We start from the raw sequence: 13,465 nt of genomic DNA, 5'->3' as shown, positions 1-13,465 counted from the left end.
ATTTATTTATTTATTTATTTGCAGATTCATGAATTGGACACTACGTTCCCGAAATTAAAATCAAGGGAACAACTATTTTCATCTCTAAATACAGCTTGGGCAATGAAAACTCGGGTTGGTTGGGTTATTTTCAATTAGAACGTAATTGTTGTTCTGAGTGAATTAATATTTAAAATAATTTTATGTCTTTGTGGCATCCGTGAACTATTTTCAATTTCGGGAACATCAATATTTATTTCGCCTACCAAACCCCCGTCAAACGTTGGTATAGACCCTGAGAGCAAGCCCTTGATATGTTAACTAAAACGCATTTAATTCACCTAATTTCACCAACAACATCACTTATCTATCTACAAAATACAGTTTTTTTGGAGAGCAGAATGTCCTCTGCAAGTATAACAAGGCAAGTCTTAGTTGCTCTTTTAAACCGCACCGAAAACCGTTTTCGTGACAGCACGATCTATAGCTTTATCTTCCTTTGCAACACTATGTTGAGACATCAATGGGCAAAAATGGTTACCTGGACATCCTCGCTAGTGTTATATATCTAATACATATTAAGGGTGTCTCGTTTACCTCTAAAACGAGACAAAATCCGTATTTTCAATTTCGGGAACATGATGTTTTTGGAATGCGCGTTCCCATAACACTGTCAAAGAAATTGTTTCAGCTTAAGATGATGTGATAAGTATTGCACGCCCGGGTTCTCAACTGTTGATATGCAGCAAAATTAAACTATGTATTTTTAAGTCCAAAATCGCGATAATCAAACTTTTCAATTTTCAATTTCGGGAACTATTTATTACTCATTTTAAGACGCGGCGCGGAACATAGTTTTCTTGTTATTTCGTTTTATAGCTAAGTGTTTTTAGGATTTTTTAAATAAAACGCTACATTTCCTCTTGACACATCCTACGGAAAAAGATACCACTGAAAAACAACAAGAAAACTATCTAGAATGACTTCATTATTGCAAAAATGTATCTGCATCAGCGTACATATTGGCAGAAAGATGGGGTGTCGTAACTGTCAGCGGAATGTTGAGAATAAAAACATAAAATTCTTGGTTGCCCTGCTGCTGCCCAAGTCTTAAGAGATTATTAACAACATTCCAAAATTAGACCCAGAGTTCCACTACTGCCTGAAGAAAAATGATCGATAGTCAAGAACCGTACACGGAATCGGCACTAGATTTACTTTACTGTATGTGGTATATAAAATTAAAAGATTGCATGTTAGCGACTACCTCTTCTTTGAGTAAAAACCGTGTATGTCTATAGAATGAATCCTGCACTATCGTGGTGATTAGTAAACCGTTAAACAGCCTGTGTCGCATTCGCTAATACGCAATCTAAATTCCCCGATAATAAAAGATCATTTTTAACGGCTGTTGTAACTAATGGAGGTGGAGACGTGACAAAAGCCGTGAGAAATAAGACATTGTTCTTTGCGAAGCGGATGCTGTTATATTTTCGATTAAAAATTGTTCATCATTGGTATAACATGGTTGTTACAATACATGTCTGCTCGAAACGCACCGGTAAAAGCGTTTGATATTGCAAAATATTTTGATGACCTGTCACCTAAACTTACGCTGATATGTTTAATGGCCGACGGAGGTATTCAAATTGCTTGTTTTTGTTTAAGTGTGGTTTGTGCCCTGAAGCACAGAAAATTAACGCGAAGAAAGTCTACTTCGCTAGCGTAGCTCACGATGCGCGTGTGCGTATATGCCGAGAATGCAGAAAGAAAAAGGTTTTGAACTTTTCGTAATAACAAGCTTGGGTTTTGTATTTCCTTTGTTAAACCCTAAGTGTGTGAAGTATTGTTCACGGTAATTGAACAATTTTCCGATAAAAGAAAACGAAGATGATCAAAATTTATTACAAAGTAAACCCCGTCGGAAAATTTTAGATTTTGAAAATATTTTTCTATTCTTTTCAGGATACAAAATTTAATTGAGAATTCAATGAAAAGTAGTATTCTCCTCAATATGAATTGAATCCCTGCATTTTAGTCCTTTCCGCGACTAACGCAAGATTTTGTGACAGACAAGGACACTTTAAAAAAAATAATATTTTATTATTTTGTGCACAGGTCTAAAAAAATACAAAAACGCACATCAAAACTGTAGAAACAGCACTCTTTCTTCTCCTTTTTGGCCAGAGCAAACATTGAATGTTGTCCAAAAGGCCCAATTTTCGAAGAAACGGGTTACCATGGCAACTAGCCAAAAATTGTTAGTAAAAAACCGTTGTCATTGCTTTCACGCTTCATAGCTAGATTGAGTAAATATGCAGAGCTCTTCTAGAAAAAATCTCGTGCATTTCTATATGTAGACTTTAACACACAAAAAAACCCTACATTTTCCAGACTTTTATTAAATAAATTTGTTTTCGCTCAAAATTGGTGTGGCATATTATATTTCGTCGAATACAGGGCTAGTTCAGGTCGGAATCGAGGTCTCTAGGAATGGGGGGGAGTACCGGGGTTACTTAGTGAGAGAATCTTCTCAGGGACACGAGACTTGAACTTTATGCCTGGATAAAAAAGAATGAATACTGCGTACGTGTGAATTAATTGTGACATGATACTGTAAGGGCAAATGTGCACACACGGAAAACATGTTCTGTCCTACCACATATTTCAAAAAACGTTCACAACACAACAACCTTTTTTCCTACAAAGATCGGTAAATTTTCAGTTTAGATTATCACACAACAACTTAAAATTGCATATTTGCGACGCTTTGTTAGTTTATCCGTTCTGGTCTACAAAATGTTTTTCGTGCGTGAACATCGACCTCAGAAAGTTATCACAAATAATTTTCACTCGTGACCAGGCTTCAAAAAATTGTGCCTAAAAATCAAAATCAAATTCATTTTATCGAATTACCAAAGTTCAATGATCTTCTCATGATCTTTTCGAGCAGACTAATAACAACTGGTGTCACAAAAATATTTTGTAAGAAATTTTCGACTTGAGCGCTTGTTGTAAATTTATTGTCCTAACCAGGGCTCTTATTCCGAAGTGGACCAGTCATTATCGATCTTACGTAAAAAGGACGGAAATTTAGACGACGGCAACTAGGGAAATGAAACCTCCTATAGTACGCATAAAGAAAGTAAAGAAGCGCGTAAAGTAATGTAATGCAATTTATGTTTATTACTAGAATGAAGTGATATAAGCCTTCTGTAAGACAAAAGATGCTCTTTTTCTTGTTTATACTATTAAGATGATTAACGATATTGAATTTATTTGCTTTTACGACCTAACCTGATAAAAAAAAATCATGCTTAATAGTAAATTTCGAAAAATATACGTACAGTACAAAGAAGAACTGAAGCAAATAAAATATTTATTTCTTTAAAATAAACACATTTTGTTTAAGAAATTGGAAAGAATGCATATTTAAACACAAACTAAAATTCGCAAAAAATAAAAAAACCTTGGGAAACGACTCAACTTGCGTTTTCTTCATAACGTGAAAACATCTTAGTTTTACGTCCAATTAATAACGAAATAGCGTTCAAAATGTAATACACAAGCACAGTTAGTAAAAACGTCCGTATCCTATCCTCGACAATAGAACTACAATGGTTCGAACAAGGGAAGTTTTCTCTACAGCTTTTTAAAAAAATAATAAATGAAAACTTGGGGGAAAAAGATTACATAAACAAAAAGTAGCGTCAATAATTCTTACATTAACGCTGATCCTAAAATAAACAGATGCGTGTGAAAACAAAAAATATATTACAAAAAAGTCAAGCATTAACGTATTAATCTTTTAAAGTGCCGGTTTTTCTCTTTTTGCTTTGCAGGAAATTTTTTCTTTCCGTTCTAACTTTTGATAAAAGTGTCTCTTCACCGTACTTAATGAGAATATCTTCGATTTCGTGTTTTTCAACAAGTGATTTGAATTCTTTCATTCGAATTTTTAGCGAATGATCAGCGGTTATTAGAGGCTGGAAATGATCAATCAAATCAAATCAAACAAATATTGCTTCAATTTAAAACTTTTTTGTCACGTGAAGTAAGCTTTAACGTTAAAAATAAGTTAACCACAAGTTATTAAAAAGAATATACATATAGTATCAAACAATATTCGTTATTTGAATTTTGCATCCAAAATGTGATGCCATTTTTAAAAATATAGTTTTTTGGAAACAGTCCGAAATACGCCTGAAAAATATGAAAGCCATTTGTATCTCAATTAAAATGCCATTTTGTGAATCTTAAAGCAATGGACTTTTTTGATGCTATAGCTAACTACGAAGTTATCAATGTACTGTTTCTTTTACTACCCCTCAATTCATAATGGATTTATCACAACGTTATAGATCGAAACCAGCACACAAACAGTCAGGAAGAACTGATGATTAGCCTTAAGCTGATAGTTACCAAATACAGTATAATTATATCCTGTATATAAGCTAACTATATACTTCTGTGTTACAGGCTAATTGTTAGTTCTTCCTGATTGGCAAACCACAACACTCGTTTTAATTTTTTATATATATAGCTAGCTATATCCATCTGAAATCTGAACAAGCCCAGTATGTTCTTGACTAAGCTACCGCCAACCGCTGCTTTCAAAAAGGATCAGTTACATCAGCTGCAAAATTATTTAGCTTTGCCAGCTATAGCCAGCCATGTAATATAAGTACATCTATCTTAAAAAAAAAGCTTCCCTGCACTCTAGAACAAAAGTAAACAAACAGGGAAGTAGAAACTTTCCCGCACTCAAGAACAACAGTGCTCTCCTTCTTTGCATATACAGTACATGCTTGGACGCGTTTCTGAATTTATGTAGCCGATGAACAAAACAAAGGAACCTGTTTTTTTAAAAAATCAATTTCGGGAACAAAAAGGAACATCAATTTCAGAATCGGGAACATGTTCCCGAAATTGAAATGCTATTATTTCATTTTAGGGAACAACGGGAACAAAAATTTTAATTTCGGGAACATGTTCCCGAAATTGAAATAATATATTTCAATTTAGGGAACAATTTAGAAAAACGGGAACGTTAGAATTCAATTTCGGGAACATGAATATTGTTATTTATTTATTTATTTATTTATTTATTTATTTATTTATTTATTTATTTATTTATTTATTTATTTATTTATTTATTTATTTATTTATTTATTTATTTATTTATTCTTACTTATTATCCAGCAGGGGTATTCTTAAAATTTGGCTCGTACAGAAATGTATTCTTTAAATATTAACCAACGATTAATCTCTTTAAGAATTAAAAAATACGAGAACACTACAAAAGAACACTACAGAAGATTCGATATCTTCTCTTTTTTTCTGTTTTATGTAAACAGTAAGAAGCCCAGGGGCTTTAGAAATTTCCGCAACGAAGGCAATATCAGACAACAAAAAAGACAAAATTTTTTTTGCTCAAACATCGTGAGACGTTTCCAGAGAAATCTATCAATGCGTTTTGGACTAAATTTGACATTTAAGGTCGAGCTTCAGTAGCTTAATGGGCTCTCCCCTAAAGTGCTTTTTAAACAATATGTTTTAGAGCGACACTATGTTATGTATTTGACAGCACATTTCAAAACATTGAAAGTGAAACAAACGAATAAAAGATAAAAATTTTGAGGACCCAGTGTTAAAAATAAAAAAACTAGTTGCGTAGAGTTAAATTCTTTTTAAACGCTTTTAAAACTTTAAAGCAATAAAAAGATTTTGTCGAAAAAAAATCTGATACAAAAACAAAAAAATTTTTAGAAGGCCTGTATTTTATCGAGTTTTACAATAAATTCAGGACCTAAAGGCTTTGAAAATCAAACAATTTTATCTGGCACAGCGCACAGAAATCAAAAAATCATACTAAACCTGACCTGTCCAACAATGATTAGAATATAATATTACCCGTTGTCTGTCTGTTTGTCTGTCTGTTACGGAAACACGATATATAAAGGACGGGCGATCTCGTGGATTTTTTAAGTGGTGACAACTAGTTTTATAATACCTGTATATGTCTGTCTATCACGCAAAATTGTACCGCATGAAGTGAGACGAACGCAATGCAGTATAAAAAGGACGGGTGATTTCACGGTAACTCACGGTAAAAAAATTGCTTTAACTTGAAATCTCACTTTAAAGTAAACTTGGCAAACGGGAGCTTTGTTTCACTCGAACATTAAAGGTTGAATTACCGGAAGTTAACTGTATAGATTATTAAAAACAAAACAACAATCTACAATGTTTAGGGTGGCATGCACCAATTTTTAAGTTTTTTTTTATCGGACGCTGCAGGGAAGCAGTTTAATCGCCGGAAACCAGCGCTTCCGTACTTTGCGCGATTAAACTCACTTTCTATGCGTGTTTTGACCTACGTGACACACAGTAGGGAACCAGGCTTTAGATCAACTCAGTTTATGCATACAATACAAGAATTTTAATGATTTTAATAATTAAAAAGGTGCTTAAATGATGTTATTATTCAACACTGGACTATGTCGTAAGTATAAGACATAAAGCTCTCGTTAATGTGAAGTGGGAAAAAACTCCTTGCACCAAAAAAGTTGTTAATTGATGGTATGTAATCATCGCAATATTATATGTATTGTTTATTACCGTATGATGGGATAATGTTGATAGCATACCTTTTAGGGGAGTCTCATTTATACTCGCTTATCCGAATATTTAAATGTCTTTACGTATTTCCAATTTAATGGTGTTGCAGCTATAAATCGCTCCTATAAAAGTAGATAATACGAGATAGTAGTTCTTTAGGTATCTAGTATTTAAAACAGAGAAAATTTGGAGTTCTCATTTTTTCAACAACATTTTCTCAACAACGAGGCAATTAATTTTGTCAAAACCAAACTGAAAAAAACTAATCTCGTTTTCACTATACCAAGAATTCATCCTAATGGTTGGGTCTTCCTCTCATCCAACTGTTGTTTAGTATATTAAATTACCCTCAAAGATACTTAAAGCACTGCTCCAATTCATTTTCCTGACACACAAGCCGATTTACAATCAGTAGATGGATCCAAATGGACTGACAACACTACTTTTAAAGTACGCCAGAGTGAGGACTTGAACCTGAAACCTTGTAATTACAAATCGAATCCTCTACCAATAAACAATCTCCGCATGGAGTACTTAGTGCTAAATTGTGTCAAAAACGTAAACGAGCCCCAGTTAGTTAATAATATCCAGGAACCCAAACTGGGCACATGGTACAGAAAAATCAGTGGTCCGTACAAACAAAGAATTCATATTTAAATTATTTGAGATATTTGAAACTACAAATATTTTTCAACACGCCGGCATTATGGAACCATTTACATCAGTGCTTAAAGAGCTATGGAAGTGCGAGAAAGGTACCATGCTGATTTTCTATTGTGATATCTCGACGTGAAGTTAATTGTTTTGTTTGATTTTCCTGAAAAAGACAATCTGGATTCTTTTTAAATGGCTGAATTTTTTAGTCTAGCCACAGGATTTAAATTATGCAGATTGTTTAGTCTGGAGACATAATAAAATAAATTTTATATTGATTTAAATGCAAGGAACCAATTTTTACTCACCGACTTCAAGTGATTATATTTTATTCTCAGCCTGTCTGTTTACTTCTCCATTATGCGTGTTTGCACGCTGTCTTTTTTCAAAGACAAATCAACTGACTTTTAAAAAAATTCTTCTTCTTATATGCAACTTCCACAAAAGTTTTTCCTGATTTGTTTTTGTTAATTTGTTCGTATCATTAAAGTTTAATTACAGTCCTATTTTAGTGAGCTTGCATATAAAAAACTATGGACATATTGGAAAATTAGTTGATCTGAATGTTTTGCACAATTCGTGAACGACTCTGGCGTTTGGAACAGTAAGCATGTTAACTTCAGTATGCGAGTTTCTTAAATCTTATTTCAAATAAATCGCAGTCTTATGCAGAAATTTTTTAAATCGGTGTTTATAATGGTCTTCCTTATAAAATTATAATCAGAGGGGTTTATTAAAGGGTCTCCTTTCATGTATGTTGTATTTTGAAACACAGGAAAATCTGTAGTAATTTAGAATCATTTATGAAATGCACCAACGTTGACGATTGTGAAATTACTGGCAAAGATACGATTAGACACTTTTGCAGGAGGAAAATTTCGCAAATTTCGCTTTAGTAACATTGATTATAACAAAAAGTCTTTTTAAAAGAAAGTTATTTTGAAATAACAGAAATACTAGTTGTTCAATTTCTACATGTCTGTACTACAATCATGTTCAAAAACTAATTTGAACAGTTGCTTAATTTCGAAGATCATATTTACGGTGTTTCAATATTATATTCACGCACTTGAACTTGCCCAACTCCACAACGGACATACACCTCAAACAGCGATAACTCTTGCTGATGTCAGCATGACCAATTTTCTCACTTTCCTGGACTTTCGCGGGCCAGCGCGTCCTTTGTTATATAATGCAAAATTAGTAGAAACTGCGACTAATGTATATCTAATGCTCCTTACCGGCCCTACGCATCTGCAATAGCCAAACTCTCGCAATTTTTTGTGGTGGACATTCGATAGAAGATGCTGTTTTGCTTTTTCAAAAAATCCTCCCAAAACTGCCATTTTCCAAAAATTTATGAACAGGATTGTAGTATTGTTGAAAAGTTTAAAAGTTTAGCTATCTGCTCGAGAAAAAAAGAATCGTCAATTTTATAGCTAACTAAAAAATCTTATCCTAATGAATGGAAACAAAGTTAAGGTTAGTAGAGCCACTTATTTTTGTGTTTTAATGTTTTAAAACAAGATTTTTATAAACTCTTTTTTTGTGTGTTGGAACAATTATGTTATAAAACACCCCTCCAAGTTAATTCCACCTCCTTTAAACAAGAATTTCAATAAGTAGAATTAATTAAAAGTGTTGTTTTTTTAATCTTTTGTGACTTGATTAAAAACAAAAACCCTACTAAGAATTTTTGTTGAAAGAAAATTATTTTTTTAGCTATTATCTCGTTAAACTCGCTAACTTAAACCTTTATTTTATCTACCATTTGGTTTGCGACATAGTTGCCATTAACAGGAGAAAAGGATTTTTATTTATCAAAGAGAGACAAGGTAGCAATTTAAGGAAAAATATGATCAGGAGGGTATTACTTTTGCGTAACTTATTATTTTATTTAAATAAACAAAAACACTGACTAGATATATACATAATGGAGCCGAAACTCATCATTACAGCCATCTTTCCTTCTCGGGACAATATCCCTAATGACTTAGTACAGAATATTGAGACTAGCCTTGTTAATTTTGATTTACTAAGCTAAGTACATACAAGACTGACCTAGGTACATGCAATATATTTTGCATTTTTTGAATAGCTACACGATAAGTATGATCAACATAGTGATAACGATAGCCCGTTCGTAGTAAGATCCGCATGGATACATTCCAGCGTGACGTTATTTCTTAACTTTTCAGTGGCAAGCTCTTTGGCAAGAAAAAGGAAGAATCTAGGAGTTGGTGAAACGGAAACATCGTTTGAGGATTTAAGCTATTATCGAGTTGAGATTGATGCCTTCTGATTTATTTGAATTCATTTAAAATCCTAACAATACCTCAGTGTGAAGAAATAGACTGAAAATAACTTTTCTTCACCTAGCGCCCCCATGTTTTTCCTGACAGATGATACCAGAGCCAAAAGAGCTTACCGCTGAAAATGTAAACAAAGAAATAAACTTTAGCAAGAAGCAACCTTATGTTATAAAAATAGGTCCTAAAATCATTTAAAATAAAATTTTTGGTTTGACTATAGCAACAACATGTCACTAAGACAATTTTACTCCAAAATCAATTTGTGGGTGACTCTTTATAAGTGACGCATATTAGGTGCGCGAGTTTAAATGACAGTGTAAAGTATAGAGGAATCAGAGGCTGAAAAGAAACAAAGGAATTAAGCAAGAAATACATTTATGCTGTCAATTTTTAAAAAAACAATCTTCAAAACATTTCCTGATTTCAAAAATTGAAACACATATAATCCACATACAGAGAAACGTCATTTATGCACCATTTTTGTTTTTGAAGATTTCAATTGCGTTTGTTAAATAACATTGTTTTTTCTCGAATAATTTTTCTGTTGTTCTCACGAAAATCTAAACAATATTGAAAAACTGAAAGAAAGCACCATTGAATGATAAGAACACCATTGAGTAATAGGGAGGGGGGTATATTGTGCTCTATAAAAATAGTTTTGTTTTTTCTTAACTTCAGTAATAAACCTTTTTTAAGGATTTGTTATAGTGAAGAAAAATATGATTGGTGTCATAAAAAAAAGTAATACTTCTTTTTCGATTTTTCATAGTTGAGTGGATCTTAGACAAGCGCTATGTTTCTTCGCTCTACAACGTCATCAGCGCCAAGGAAATTATCTAATACAGATCACAAGCGTCGATATTCTGTTGCTGACGTAAAACAAAGAAAGCACTCTCATGTAAAAAGAAGACTATCCGAGACCGTAAACAATCGCCTTATTAAAACTGATGATTTAGGGAGTTTATCAGGAAGTGAAAAAAAGTTAGTTTACAGATTTCCTACCGTATATAGTATTCCGAAAAATGTTTCCAATGTTTCACCATTCGCGGTGAGCAATTCCAAGTTGCCACTCTCAATTGCTAGGAAAAGGAAGTCGAGATCATTAATTCAACGTAGAATAACATTGAAAATCAGAGGAAAGATCTTTCAGACCTTTGAAAATACATTAAATGTTTTTCCAAATACTTTACTTGGGAATAAGCAATCACGACAGAAGTATTACGATTTTAGAAGCAAAGAATACATATTTGATCGTTGCTGCGATTCTTTTGATGCAATATTGTTTTATTACCAATCCAAAGGCATATTATCCAAACCAGCAAATATTGACCGCGATTTGTTTTTGATTGAGTTAGAATTTTTCCGGATAACGAAATACATCGACAAGCGACAAGAAAGAGAGTGCAAATTCATTGAACAACAACAAAAGGACCAGGAGCTTCCATCTGGAAAGATACAGAAAGTTTTATGGCGAGCATTACAATACCAAGAAGAATCGACATTGGCGCATTTTTTATTTTATTTCTACTTATGCACAACCGTGATTGCTTTGTTTGTGTTTTGCGCCGAAACCGTTCCAGAGATGCAGTACCATAGGTTATGGCATCCGCTAGAAACGGCTATAAACATCATATTTTTAATTGAATACGGATCGAGGATTTACTCATCACCCAACACTAAAAGATTTCTCTTATCACCGAACGGATTAATTGATCTATTAACAATCATACCATATTTCTTTAAAATCATGCTGCGTTTTGTTGGAGATAACCATTCGATTCCTTTATCGTTATTAACGATTCTCCGAGTTGTGCGTGTATTCAAATTAACTCGCTATCACGAAGGCTTGCGCATCCTTATGATGACTATTTATAAAAGCATAACGCATTTGACTACATTGTTACTTTCTGTTCTTATAACAAGCCTGGCCTTCGCTTCTATAATGTATCATTTAGAAAGCGATTCAAATGGAAATCTCTTTAGTAGTATCCCAGCTTCCTTTTGGTACACTGTCATAACAGCAACTGGAGTAGGGTATGGTGATATGTATCCTCAGACAACGTTGGGAAAACTGGTAGGAGGAATTCTATCAGTATTAGGTGTGCTGTTGTTTTGTCTTCCGACACCTATGTTGGTGAATAAGTTCGTGGAATGCTATTGTTTGAAACAAACGTTGGCTGCCAATAGTAGCGCACGACGAAAACAAATCATGAAAGGAATGAGAGACGCTTTTTTAGATGGTTAGATGCTGAATGAAATTACACTGTCATAACAGCAACTGGAGTAGGGTATGGTGATATGTATCCTCAGACAACGTTGGGAAAACTGGTAGGAGGAATTCTATCAGTATTAGGTGTGCTGTTGTTTTGTCTTCCGACACCTATGTTGGTGAATAAGTTCGTGGAATGCTATTGTTTGAAACAAACGTTGGCTGCCAATAGCAGCGCACGACGAAAACAAATCATGAAAGGAATGAGAGACGCTTTTTTAGATGGTTAGATGCTGAATGAAAAGAAAGCTAAGACATGCTCCATTATGTGCTAATTTTAAAAATTATAAATATTATCATGTTTTGAACAATCAAGAGGCTTGGCTACTCTTCGGCAGCTACAGAAATCGTTTTTGCCTTTTTGTTTTATAAATAAGTAAACAGGGGATCGAAATTTCTTGCATTTTATATCCGTATTTTGCCTGTTCCATAATTCCATCCTCCGCAAAGTAAATAAAATGCTGAAGGGTGAATCCTTGGATATTTTCGCGGGTTAGTGACTAATCTTTAATAATAAATCGCTACATGGTTCCACACAGTTGCGATTCCAGGAATTCATGAATTAACGATTAGTCTATCAGTAGCTGTGAGTAGCGTAAGCAAATAATAAATAAAAATTAAAGCAAATAAGGTTACGCCAATTGACATTATCTTTAAGAAGGAAGATGTAAACAATATTTTGAACTTCTTTTTGTTTAATTTGTGCTTCTTTTAAATTTTAACTTACTGAAGTGCGGAAGGGTAGGAGACATTATTTTACTTCATAATGCAATACTCAATGGCAATATAGTGGTATATTTTAAGGTAATGTTCTTGTTTTTGGTAGCTGAGAGGATAGAGAAGCATAATCTCCCTGATAGTAGCCAGTACAGTACTTAGGGGTTGAAAGTTGAATTTGCGAAAAGAAATTTTGCAAATTGTAAATTTGGGACGAATTACGCGTAAAAAACGTCCGCAAAAGTCAAAAATCACTTCATTTGTAGCAACAATTTTCTTTTTCTTTTCTTTTATTATTAGTAATCAAGGTTAGCATCATTTACTGTTTCAAGGAATTGGGATATCCGAGAAATGATCGTAGCACTAAAAGCGAATAAAAAACACCAAATGTTTATTCAACAGATGGTTAAAGAAGAACTAAATCACTAACATTGACATTTCCTCGTTTTTTAACCTTGCTGCTGGGCAAAGGAAAACGCAAAAACAATCATGTTATTCTTATGCAGAAAATGCAATGGATTCACAATGTGAATTTTTACTTTTGTTCCTTTAAAGAAAGCTTGTTTGCAAATAAAGAGGTGCCACCGATCTTAAAAACAAAATTCGATACACTGTGGTGAAAAGACATAGAACATACACAAAAACATAAATAACTGCATAAAAGAATGCCATAAGGGGGACCAGGATTTCTATGTGCAGACGCAAATACTACATCGTCGGCACCACTGGTTTTTTTGCACCTGTTATCAGGCGATTTCTGCATATAGTGCCTGCCAAAGGTTGTGTTAGTGAGCGAGTGTTGTTTTTCTTAGCAACGCAGCCTTTTTAGCGCGTTCTACTTCTGAAAGGGTACGCAAAGAAAAATCTGTTTGTCAAAACACGTTATCCGAAAGTGGAAACGAAAGGTATATAT

The 13,465-nt window shown here is 33.6% G+C and overlaps 1 protein-coding gene across 1 annotated transcript; it reads left to right on the top strand.

The window, feature by feature from the left end:
• The first annotated feature begins 7,242 nt into the window (after window positions 1–7,242).
• LOC130613208 (shaker-related potassium channel tsha2-like) lies at window positions 7,243–11,824 on the top strand. The gene has a single exon (XM_057434546.1). The coding sequence runs from the start codon at window positions 10,360–10,362 to the stop codon at window positions 11,809–11,811; it is 1,452 nt and encodes a 483-aa protein (XP_057290529.1). The 5' UTR covers window positions 7,243–10,359; the 3' UTR covers window positions 11,812–11,824.
• The last annotated feature ends 1,641 nt before the right edge of the window (window positions 11,825–13,465 follow it).

This window comes from Hydractinia symbiolongicarpus, chromosome 10 (genome assembly GCF_029227915.1).
Source record: "Hydractinia symbiolongicarpus strain clone_291-10 chromosome 10, HSymV2.1, whole genome shotgun sequence".
Taxonomy (NCBI): domain Eukaryota; kingdom Metazoa; phylum Cnidaria; class Hydrozoa; order Anthoathecata; family Hydractiniidae; genus Hydractinia; species Hydractinia symbiolongicarpus.
This window is presented reverse-complemented; position numbering and strand designations above follow the sequence as displayed.

What these genes read in the sequence shown, in the direction of transcription:
- LOC130613208 (XM_057434546.1), top strand. Translation starts at nt 10,360, where the DNA reads ATGTTTCTTCGCTCTACAACGTCATCAGCGCCAAGGAAATTATCTAAT.